Raw genomic sequence first — 12,426 nt, 5'->3', positions numbered from 1 at the left:
ATCCCAAGCTGGTTCCTAGCATGAAGACAATTAGGATGTGGGTTCCTAAGCAGGAGTGACATCTCACTGTCTGCACATGTGCACAGGAGGCCTTTGCCATTTTAAGGTGCTGTAGATATGCTGTTTAAGCACCCCATGGTGTCTGTGGGGCTGAATAAGAAATAATGAACCAAGCTGTAAGATGGTAGGTAAGACCACAGCCTCCTGATTGTGGCTGGGCTGATGAGAACTGAAGGTGTGATTCATTTGCCTGAATACCAGACCTCTGTGCCATTTGATGCCCTATGGTATCCCAGACATCCACACAGGCCTGGCAGACACTTGTGTCATTCTAGAGGAGCAGACACCTGAGCCCAAGGAATTTCATTAGACATGTACATCCAGGCAATTTAATCATGCTGTAGCTCCCGAGAAGATTGTTCCTTATATCAGGTCAATAGAAATACATGTATAAAGGGCTAAATATAACCTCTCTACATATTTCTTGTCCTTCTTCAGCTTGCTAGGAAAGAACATACACACATCACGTTAACATCGATCAGGCGAAATCCCGTCCTAGACCTCCAGGCGCTGCTCCAAGGCCCATATGAAAGATGGGAATTCTCCCATTGATTTTGCCTTGGCTTCAGATCAGAGAGTTTGAGAGCAGCACAGATGCTGATGCATGTGTGATTTTATCCTTTCAGGCCTTGACCTTATAAGGTATTAGACTTACAGGATTTTTTCAAACTGACAGTGGGACTACTCACATGCTCAAATCTGTGCATTTAGCTGGTGGGATGGGAGTGGTCCCTGTTTAACAAACTGCGTGGTCAGGGGAGGTGGTCCCTGCCTTGATGAAACACCCCTCCCTGTACTGCAGCTCCTGGGCTTAAGGAGTACTGAAAGAGAGGTGTGAGAAATGCCCAGGTCTTCTATTGGCCATGCCTTCGCTCACCTTCACAACAGGCTCTCCAGTGACCAGGGAAGCAGGGCAGGACTTTGCATCCTGATGGGAAGCGTAGGCTTTTGCTGCCCACAGATCCACGTATCCACCAGGTGTGTAGGGACCACAGTCCAGGACACTGCTTGTCTTCTCAAACGGTTCACACACGCCATCCCCGTCGTGCACGTAGCACAGGCTTGGTTCCCCTGCAAGGAGATCAGGGATGACCTGTTTACAAACCAGGCTACACGCACATGTATCTCCTCCTGTCCCAGGAGGTGTGCTGGCCATTTAGCCCTGGGATATCCCACCACAAGGGCCTGACAAGCTCCGTGGATCACTCCAGCTGCAGATCCATGTTTTGTTGCAATGAGGTGCATCACCCATTGCTCTGAGAAGCAGTGTGAATAACTTATAGCTTTGATTCCTGCCTCAAAAGGATGCCTCAATCCATTTAGACTCACCAACACAGTTGAAGCCTTTTTCCTTTTTACACTTCCTGGAACAGCCATCTCCATCCAGCAAGTCCCCATCATCACATTCCTCCTCCAGGCTCCTAAGAGGACAACAGCCAGACATGTTAACACGACCCTTGACTCAACACTCCTGTGCTTCTGCCCAATCATGAGTGAGGACCCCCTATCTTGGTTCCATTTCCACAGAATCAGGGAGAAGAGGAAGAACCACAGGTGGAAGAGAGAAAACACTGTATCTTGCCAGGAGACAAAGAGATGTTGAAAACACAGCATATGGGAGAAGGCATGACTGTACTGTGATTTTCTTATAAGACCTGAGGCAAGAACTATGGGAGAAAATGAAGCTATATACAATGGAGGAAGTAGAGAACAAAGCATCAGGAAGACTTGCTGCTGGAGAAAGCAAGTGTTGGAGAGGGCAAGACATTCTGAGGTGGGGCTGGTGTTTCAGTGGGAGCTGGAGAAGAGGAGAGAGAGAAGGTAAGCCCAAGAGGAGACAAGAATCAGCCCCCAGCTGACATGCATGGCATCTCACGAGGAAAAAAAGCCCATGCAGTTTCCTTGAAAAGGTTCTGTCCTCATATTGCAGAAAACAGACCTGATGGGAAAAGTTGGCAGAAATGCCTCCATTCATACCTATTCCTTTGTGCACAGAGTTACGTATCCCAAAATACAAGGAGCAAAAAAGCTTCAGGCATATAACTTGTCACACTGGGGTTTCTTGACTTACGTGGTCACCTTCCCATCCCCACAGTAGGGTGCTCCATGGACATGGACAAGTGGTGGGGAGGCTTCTCCTGAGGTTGTCCCAGTGACTGCCTGCACCTGGTAGCGGTACACCTGCCCAGGCGTGACTTCCCTGCAGGAACAAAGAGGACTTGAACAAAGTGCAGGAAGGAACAGCCCATACATCTGCAACAGATTTGCTCACCACAGTCATAGAAATCACATGTTTGTGCCCAGGCAGGATCAGTTTGACACATGTCTTCGTACTCTAAACTGCCAGAGGCAGAGACTGTGGGAAGAGGGTCTCTGCCAGGTCATGCAGAGGGGACTGGCACTTATTTTCCTGGGATCTGAGCTGGGAGAAGCTGCATTAACTCAAACGATGATTTTACTGGTCATGTTCATGGGGAAAATGTTTCTGGGTTTAATAAGCTCCTTCTAGACAGCTTGGGCTCCTGGGCAAGGGTTGTGCTAGCATGATGGGTCTGCAACAAGCTTCCTCAATGCTGAATAGGGAATACACTCATGGCGTTGAGCATGGTAATTCCCAGGGAGGGGAAAAAAAACAAAACACAAGTAAAACCATCCAGGGATTCAAAGGCAGGACCTGAGGAGGTCATCAAAATTGTCCCAGCCACCCAACTCAGCCTGCAACAGAGCAGCCTCATCACTCACGTGTCGACGAACTGGCGGTGCGCCTGTGCTGGGGTGGTGGGGGATCCATTTGCAAACGGGGGGTCGCGGAGGACTCTGTACTGGATCAGCTTGCAGGAAGAGCAGAGCGAGCTGTGGGGCATGGAGGTCAGCAGGGCCGTGTCTATCTCCATCCTCTCGTCAAAGGTGTAGATTTTGACTCCGGACACCTTTTTAGGGATGTTGAGCTTCACGGTAAAGGGGACATCACAGAAGGTGTCCAGGGGGCCCAGATGGATGGACTCCCCCTGCTCTGTCAAGACTTCGATGTCAGACAGTGCCTTGGGAGAACCCGTGGAGAGGTACGTGGTCCAGAGAGTGAGGGAATGGGGGTAGACGGGGTGCAGGAAGCGCAGCTCCAGGATGCAGCCATCCGGCTGGGGGCATGGCACCGTCATGTTCATGTGGTACAGGTGGAGCTCCGGACTCCACGCCTGCAGGCTGGGCTCACAGGGCTGATCCACATCTGGGGGCCCTAGGCAGGAGGGACAAGGAGGGAGCTGATGAGAACCAAGGGACAGCTGACCTCACAGGGGACCCAGAGGGACCATCCTCCCTGCAGGTACCCCATAGGTGCTTATGCATCTCTGTGCTATAGCTGCACACCCATGCGGTTTTGCACCCACTGCAGGCATGTGCCAGAGCTGGTGGCATCTGCCCTAACATGATAGAAAGCAATAAGCACCACTAGTGCTCTCAGCTCCTGGGTACACATACCAGAACCACATCTCCCAAGCCTTGTGCCTCATAGCCCTCTAAAACAGTAACAACAGTATCAATGCTGCAGCTGGTCACGGTGCCACCAGCAGCTCCAGAGACAGCCTGGACACAAAGCTTGCTCTGTAATCTCGGGGGCAAAGAAGGCTTGCTAAGGGCCTCTGACTCAGTTCCTGTGGCTCCACGGGTTAGGACATGGGCTACGCAGAGCAAAGAGACTGAAGCTTTCCACAGGCACGTGCTGGAATAGGTCACATGCAGGAAGGGACCAGGTCCAAAGCAAGGCAGGGAAGGAGCTCTGGAAGGCTATTCCTCCACCAGGATGGTGCCCAGGCTGACCTCAGATCCTCAGCCTGCCTCCCTTGGTGGTGGATTAGCACTCAGCAAGAAAAATGTAGTGTTGGGCTTTCAGTCTCAGAAAGCATCGCTGGAATTCATCACCCTGTAGTAGAAATACCCTGGTCTTCAGCCACTACTGCAAACATTTCTTAGGACCCAACACCAATTCAAAGCCTGCATCTGTTAATGTTAGTCTTCTAAAAACCATAAAACTTGTCTCTTTCTCACGAGAACAAACATGCACTTGTGATAATGGCAGGTCATGCATAGGAGAAAACAACGTCCAATAATTCCAGAAGCAGCTTTAATTTGTCAGTGAGTCAGACAGGCAGGGAAACAGGAACCGCTGACGATAAATGAGCGAAGCTTTGATTGGTTTGGTATCACTGTACAAGTACAAATTTGATTATTTCTTTAAGTTGACTCCTTAACTTGCAATGCTAGCAAGAGATACTTCAACTAAAGGGTTTTCAGGCACAGAATCTCAGCTACACCCTGACACTCCTGATCTCAAAGCACAGGCTACATCCCAAAGGTGTAATAATGTCAAAACTGCACTTTCCCAGCAGTTGCCGTGGCACATTTTCAGTCAGCCTCAGTGGCTCAAATGTTCAGGTGCACAGAACTAGCAGATTCTCTGGCTCCATGTGGTTCAACAGCAGCATGCAGGCTACATACAGCTCACAGGATCATTTCACCTCGTCTTCTGCCTCCTCTGCTTTGCCCTTGGAGAAGTTGAGGCAGTATGAAAAGCCCAACAACTCCTATGGCAGCTTCATGACCCTGAAAGCCACCACCATGCCCACAAGGTGGGTCTCTAAGCCAACATCTGGGTCTCAACACAAGAGAAGTTGTGACACCCTGCTCTCCACCTTGCCAGTGAGGAATCATAGAACGGTTTGGGTTGGAATGGACCTTAAAGACCATCCAGTTCCAACACCCTTCCACAGGCAGGGACACCTTCCACTAGACCAGGTTTCTCCAAGCCCCATCCAACCTGGCCTTGAACACTGCCAGGGAGGGGGCAGCCACAGCTTCTCTGGGCAACCTGGACCAGTGTCTCGTCACCCTCACAGGGAAGAATTTCTTCCTCATATCTAATCTAAACGTCCCTCTTTCAGTTTAAAACCATTCTCCCTCATCCTGTCACTCCATGCCCTTGTAAAAAGTCACTCTCCTGCTTTCCTATAGGCCCTTCAGGTACTGGAAGGTGCTAGAAGGTCTCCCCGGAGCCTTCTCTTCTCCAGGCTGAAGAGCTCCAACTCTCTCAGCCTGTATCCATAGGAGAATCAAGGAATTGTATCCAACTCAGATTGCCCAGGACGTGGTACAGACTCAGTGGGACTGTGTAAGGAGTTGCTCTTGCTCCCTTTGGACCAGGCTGCATCAAAGCCTATGAATGCCCCTGAGGTTTTGGATGAGGTCCCAAGATCTATGTTGCAAGAATTATTTCAATGAAATGCCCCTCCCTTTTGACCAGTATCTCTCATTAACACCTTCCTGGGCAATGATTTGAGTTAATATCAGGGTGTCAATTTGTTTGTCCAAAGGCAGCTGGCAGTTACCAGGTATCTCCTGGGCACCTAGAATTCCTTCCTGCACTGAAGAGCCTCCCCAAAGAGGGGACATTTCACTCAAAAAAAAAAAAAAAAAGCTTCTTTTTCTTTTCCCAAGATGATCTTATCTCTGTCTGGGGGATTCACAGCCAGGGGAAGAGAGGAGGTGTTTACCTTCTGCTTCTTCTGGGGTCCAGTAGCCGGAGGAATCGCAGACCCGAGGGGAAGAGGCCTCATGCACATACTGACGGAAAGTGCCATCTTCTGCACAGTCGTCACAGAGCGGGTCCGGCTCCCTGCAGGCAGAAGACATTGGCATTGGCATGTCTAATCGTGACCGGTTAATTTTTCATCCACATTTGTCCAGGCAGGATCAGGTGGGAAGGTGGAAAAGCAGAGAAGCTGAGCTCTCTGGGCATATCATCCTGCTTGGAATGAGCTTTGTCAGAGACAGGAGAATAAGAGAGACCGTGGGACAAGCTGGATTTAATCCCTCCTCTTCTACGTGCTCTCTGGGTAGTCTTCGATGAGCCATTGAGGCACCTGTTCCCTACCCCCAAAACAGGGATGACGGACTTCGTGCTTCCCAGGGCAATGCCTCTGCAGTTGGGTGGGTGCATTTGAGTCTCTCTCTGCTAAACCCCGGAGTCAGGTTTTGGCTTTCAGCACTACTGCAAAACGGTCACGATAATGGCAATTGAAGGGGGTCCCACTGTGCTGTCCAGGAAAGAAAAAGGCACTTTCCTGTGATAAAGGTCAGCCTCAGCCCCTTTCCTTGGCCAGTTCCTCATGCAGGACCCCCACCCTGGACCAGCTCCTGAGCCAGTTATGAGCGAGAGCTGGGGATGGCTCTGAAGACCCAGTGCCTGCCTCCTAGACCCGTGTTTTCCTGCTCCCAAACCACTCCACTCCCCACCAAAGCGGTTTGTTTGGATGACTCAAGACCACTCAGAGGTTCTCCTGCCTGGGGGTCGACAGGCACATGCTCTTGTTATCCCTGGGTGAAGTTCTTTGAAAAGGCAGCAAACACTGACCCAAGAGTGTTCCAGCTGCCCTCAAACAGCACTTTTCTATTAATTGCAAGATAAAACTTTGTGAAGCAGCTATAAAACAAATTCAAGAGCCCTTTAGCATGTGCTTCTGGTCCCATAATAAAAACATAGACCTAAAACCTTGTGGAAACCAAAGTGGTTTAGTAAGGGGGGCTGCTGAATAGAGGCACTGGTGGCATATTCACGTCTTGGTGACTCCTTGGTACTGGGGAGAAGGAAGACAGCCACCCGGCGCTCAGGGCCATGCACTGCTCACCAGCCAACCAACTCTAGTGCCTTGGCATCGTTTCTCTGGCTTGACAAGTTCCCTGACTTACCCCCAGTCAGTTACACCACGAGTTCGTGACAGTGCTGGGAACAAAACCCAGCTCTTGCGGTTCGAGCTCCCTGCCTTAACCACAAGGCTGCATTTCCTCCTGGTAAATGGCTATTTTATACAATAAGTGCTAAATGAAGCTCATTTTTCATTCCATGATTGCACTCTGGGGTTTAAGAATTGGCATTGCCTCCCGACGCTCTTTGGCTTCCCCTCCCGGCACCCCAACAGCAGAAGGCTTGCAGGAGAGCCCGTGTGCCAACGAGGCCATCGCAGCAGCCTGGCTCTTGTGTCTGAGGGCTCTGCTGGAGACAACCAATGGGGAAAAGGGATGGGGAGGGGGGGGTCTGCACCACAGAGGGTCCCTTGTCCCTTCTAGCAGGCTCCTGTGCAAACCCCAGACTGTCACAACAGCAGATCCATTACCTCTCGTGGATGACACCACTGATGGGAGGCAGCCAGTAGATGCTGAGGGAGTCCTGAGTCTGCCCCGTGACCATGGGAGGGATCGGGATGGGCGCAGGCTTCTTGCTCTGGCCCCAGCGCTGGTACACCAGGTCCAGGTAGCAATGCATCCGGGCCACTTGGTTGGGGGTGAAGGTGTTGGTGCAGTCATCATCTGGGGGAAGAGAGGCCAGGTTGAGGGTGGCAGGGATCGGCTAGCAGGGCATGGCAACGTGCACCCTTTCCCGATCTCCAAATTCGGCTTTGGGGACCTCTGGGGAGACCTGGGAGACACCAGCGTGTGGTGGCTCTCTGGTGTCGTGTGTCCCCAGAGCCACGAGATGGCACTGCCTCAGCAGCTCCACATCCCTGCACTCGCTCCAACGCCCGGGCAGGGCCGCCACCCGCACGGGACTCAGTGGGTGACAGAATTGCTCCTCAGGCTGTGGTCCTCCTGGTCTGCCAGGAGGAATGCCGGCCCTCCACGGCATGCCTTTGGAAACCAAGCCAAAAGGACTCAACTCTAAGGTCCAAAATTATAGTAGTAGTAGTAATAATAATAAAAAATAATTTCAGGACTAGAGAACAAAGGCACGCCACCATGCAGACAAGAATGGCCTCGGTGCATCTCCAGTGACCCACAGACAGGCAGGGAGGGAGGGGTGGAGCAAGAAAGGGGCTAAGAAGCTACTGCAAGCACAGGCTGCAGCCTGCCGCATCTCTGACCACCGCAGGGGACCACATAGAATCACAAACTGGTTTGGGTTGGAAGGGACTCCAACCCCTCTGCCACAGGCCAGGACACCTTCCACTAGACCAGGTTGCGCAAAGCTCCATCCAACCTGGCCTTCATCATCATGAGCGAGAGAACAATGGAAGGGACTATTGATGGTGGAGGCAGAAGGAAGAGACACCCCATCCAACCTGGCCTTCATCATCATGAGCGAGAGAACAATGGAAGGGACTATTGATGGTGGAGGCAGAAGGAAGAGACACCCCATCCAACCTGGCCTTCATCTTATCAGTGAGGGAACAAGGGAAGGCACTATGGATAGAGGCAGAAGGAAGAGAAACCCAAGTTTCTTGGGTCGGTGACCCCCTAATGACGGTCACTCGTTACCTGTGTAACTCATGTAGTTGTTGAAGGGCGTTCCTGTGAAATGCGTCTGGCCGCAGGTGTCGTTGGTAGGGTCTGGATCCCGACAGAGTTTACTCTTTGGGGTGGGGGCAGTGTCGGCACAGAGGTCTCCGGTCTCCATAGATGGAGTTGTCTCCCTGCAGGGATCGTCACAAGATTCCCGCTCGCTGACTCCCTTAAAGACGTGGTACAGTCCCAGAACATGTCCCACTTCGTGGATCATGGTGTTCGTGTGGCCCTGCATACCATAATAAGCAGGGTTGAGGACAACTCCACCTGGAATTGCAAGTACAGAGAACATCATCCAGAGAAAGAGATAGCAGGCAGCTGCTGTGACTCACCTGTGCTAGATAAAATTCTTCTCATTGTGCTTCCAGGTCACAAATGAGGTGCCAGATGGAGACCTGAAGATGGACATATTCGCCCTCTTGTAGGATGGGAAGAGTGCTCCTTTGATCTCTCGGAGTGGAATGGGATGGGTGGTTTTTCTTCCCCTTCTGATCACACCACTCACCTCAACGTCTTCAATCATTTCAGCTACCATTTCCTTCTGTGTCTTTTTGCATGTTTATTATTCAGTGTCTGCTTTGGTTCACACTTACAACTCCAAATGAGGTTTGTAGACAAGACACCAAACTGAGACATGCTTGTGGGTTTACAGGAATAATCTTTTAAGCCAGAGGAGAGAAGACCTTCCCTAGCCTAGACAGGTGGCTAAAGCATACCAGTTCCCGCAGGTGAGCAGAACAAGGTGCCTAGCAAATTCCTGACACACTTGGCTGTGACAACTAGAAGCCACCTTCAGCAGAAGTCCATATGAAGATTCAAATGCACTGCCTCTGGCCCCTACTGAGACAGCATCAATGGTCTACTGCTTCACCTCCAAACCAGACCCTAAGGAGCAAATTTAAACTTATACAAGGTGCTGTTGCAATCCACTAAGCTTCCACCACAAACCTGACTCAAATTCACTGTGTATTTTAGAGTGAGATTTTTCTAAAACATAGCTCCTGAAGATCCCTTCCTCTCCTTCAGAGGGGTCTTTGTGTGGGCAACGTGCACCAAGTGAACCAGGTGAGAACCCCCCACCATCACAGCCCTACTCCTCTTCACTGGGGCACGCCAGCCCCTTGACTCAGAGGGGCAACAAAGGGACAGCACATCTCCAAGCCAGTTTGGTGCAGGTTCAACTGTCAAAGATGCTGGAGCATGGGTACAGATAAGTCCCCCAGAAACTGTTTAGAACTGCCACCTCATACTGACAGCAACAGCACAGAGCTGGATAGGACCCTTGGCTGCAGGAGAAGGTGCTTTTCCTCTCCTGCCCCCCCACCTGTGATGGGAAGAGCAAGGAGCAATGGTGCTGAGGAAAGCCAAGAGGAGCAGAGCCTTCCCTTTGCTCACTGCCAGCATCTCTGACTTCTGACCTGGGATGCACACCCTGTACCAAGAACTCTGTACCACATCTGCTGGGAAACAGTCCATGGAGAATGCTCAAGAACAAGACTTACCTCTCCTTTCTCGCTTACTTTTATTTTGCCCAAATGAAAATGTCTTTGGAAACTCTACATCTTTTCTCCCTGTTTTGAGGCTTTTCAGTGGCCATTTCCTCCCCTTTCTTCATCTCACTTCCTTGGTCCATCCACTTTTCCATGCTGCCTTACAGTGGAGCGAGTGCTGGGGAACATCAGCAAGACGAGGTGGCAAAAAGCAGACCCCAGCATGCGCCCAGGCTGACTCCAGGCGATACCTCCATGACATGGGAGGCTGGTTTTACCCAACTACTTTTAACCTGGACGCCTGGGATGGCAGCACAGTGAATAGTTGGCTCCAGCACAGCTTGCTTCCTCCTTTGGAGGGCCCTGGAAGATTTACTGTGCCAGCTACCTCACAGCAGAGCCTCTGCTACTGCTTCTTTGCTGCTGATTGCTGCCCCTGCCAGCAGAATTAAAACTGGCAGAGGCCCACCATGTGATCATGTCTCCAGTCACAGCATAGACTGCTTGAAATCTGCTTCTGGATCAGCTCCATGCCTACTGAACCACCCCATGTCCTCAAGTACTGGGCATTCCTTCCAAGAGAGGGTTTCTTCAGATCATGGTGTCCCTGGCAGGAAACCAGTAGGATTGTGACTCCTCTGGTGGAGCCATGCTAGATGAACACATGGCTGGGGCTGGAAAGGGTCCTTCAGAGATGCCCTGAGCAATTCTCTCCAGCCCAACAGGGTTGCAAGAGGGTGAAGAAATAGGAGTAGCATCTTCTATGGAGCATCCTGCGTGTGTAGCTCATGAAAGGTCTGGCAGACACCACCACTGACCTGTGAAGTGGCACCACTTCCTAGCTAAAAATTCATGTCAGTTGCTATTCCTCCCCACAATGTGGATCTTACACCCAGGGCAGCTTGTTGGCTTGAGGCAAAGGATGGGTCACAAAGTAGATGCATTCCCTTTCTCCCCAGCTGTAAAACACCAGAGCAGGGGACCTTGTATCCTATCAGTCAGCTCTTGGCCCTTTAGTTGACTGGAGATGGGGCACAAGAAGGTACAGAGGTTGAAAAATACTTTGGGGAACCTTCATATTGTGTCCTGTCAATCATTAGGTTTTTGCAAGCCGTCCCCCTCTCAGTTACCAGGCTGGTAAATACTAGAGATAGCAAAGGGCATCTCATTGATGGAGAACCCAGTGGGCACATAAAAAAAAGCTGCTTCTCATTTTAATCAGAACAGGACATGAGAGAAGAGGGAACAGAAATAAAAGGCATCTCTGCAGCTGAACAAGGCAGGGGGCTGCATGCCCAAAGGTCTGAAAGGAGGAATGCGCATGCAGAAAGAAAATAACGTTCATAAACAAATAGAAATGAGATGTGAAAGCTCTGCATGCATCCTGCAGCACTAACCACAAGGACTGGGGCTGAGCAGCAGGGGCACGGGAGGCCCTGTGACCAAGCAGCCCTCCTCCCAGCAGAAACCCAACACTCTTCCCATGTGGTGGAATAAATGGGGTTCCAGTAGAGGGAGGGGGAAAACTGTCACAGGGGAGGGATGCCAAGGCTGGGATACCCTGTCCCTCCCCCTCCTCTCTGCTGCCTTCCCTATCCCATTCCTCCCTCACACTCTACAAGGACAATCATATTTTTAGTACTTTTTTTTTTTTACAGCTAATTAAATGGAAGTATTAGAAACAGCATGAGAACTCTGCTTCCTTCCAGAACGTCCCTGTCCCTCCTTTCCCTGTTCCCACAGCTCCCTGATGAGTTGGGAGAGCTCCCAGCTTTGGACCATGAAGCTGTATTTCCCCTCTGCAGGGTCCTGGCTGCGAAGGCAAGATGTGGAAGTGTTCGTAACATCCCAACAAGATCAGCCTCCCCTCTCTCTCCTCTGCAGATCAGGCTTTCCTTCTCACCTGTGCCTTCCCCTGGCCCTGGGAGATGGGCTAAATTGGACTTTAAGTGAATTCTCCATCTCATGCCTGAGAACCAGCCCAAGGAGGCCCCCAAGGTCAGCATTTACACAACCAAGCTAAAAACTTCAGTGTCATGTTCCTGTGACATCAAGGGGGTCCAGTACTCCAAGGCAGGTGAACCAGAGTCTTCTTTGGACTTGCTCACCCAACCGAGACCAGGCAGCTGGAAAGCTTGAGGTCTGGCCTCACAACATCCTCTCCCTCCAGACCTACCAGCTGCAGAGCTAGTAATGTCCGCAAGGTCAAGCCTCAACTCTGCACAAGCAACAAGAGGTGCCCAGTCCATCAGTACAGTGAATGATTAGCACTGGTATGGGGACCCCACTTCATCTTCACTCACACATCCCTTGGAAGCTCCCAGTCCCAGGACATTGCCCTGCTTCTAGCCACGATCAACGGCAATGCTGAAGGACTCTGGTTCAAGAAGCCAACCTGTTCCTGGGTCAGGGCTGTTGTAGAGAACGCGTGTTCAAGCAAGCACAGGATCCTTAAACAGCAAACCACAAAGCTGAACCTGTATCACAGGGCCCGTCTTCCCCAAACACTGAGTCATGGCGATTAATGGAACAAACACATGACGGT

At 51.0% G+C, this 12,426-nt stretch overlaps 1 protein-coding gene across 1 annotated transcript in view; it reads right to left on the bottom strand.

The window, feature by feature from the left end:
* PAPPA2 (pappalysin 2) overlaps window positions 1-12,426 on the bottom strand; it is a 93,584-nt gene that overhangs the window by 48,992 nt on the left and 32,166 nt on the right. The window contains exons 4-10 of the mRNA XM_068416771.1: window positions 8,365-8,658; window positions 7,227-7,419; window positions 5,607-5,728; window positions 2,803-3,295; window positions 2,132-2,260; window positions 1,390-1,481; window positions 938-1,131 (exon numbers count right to left, since the gene is read on the bottom strand). Of these exons, the coding sequence (XP_068272872.1) occupies window positions 938-1,131; window positions 1,390-1,481; window positions 2,132-2,260; window positions 2,803-3,295; window positions 5,607-5,728; window positions 7,227-7,419; window positions 8,365-8,658 (1,517 nt within the window). The remainder of the gene's footprint in view (window positions 1-937; window positions 1,132-1,389; window positions 1,482-2,131; window positions 2,261-2,802; window positions 3,296-5,606; window positions 5,729-7,226; window positions 7,420-8,364; window positions 8,659-12,426) is intronic.

Source organism: Nyctibius grandis, chromosome 21 (genome assembly GCF_013368605.1).
Source record: "Nyctibius grandis isolate bNycGra1 chromosome 21, bNycGra1.pri, whole genome shotgun sequence".
NCBI classification, from domain to species: domain Eukaryota; kingdom Metazoa; phylum Chordata; class Aves; order Nyctibiiformes; family Nyctibiidae; genus Nyctibius; species Nyctibius grandis.
Note: the sequence above shows the minus strand (reverse complement) of the source record. Positions and strands in the feature narration are given on the sequence as shown.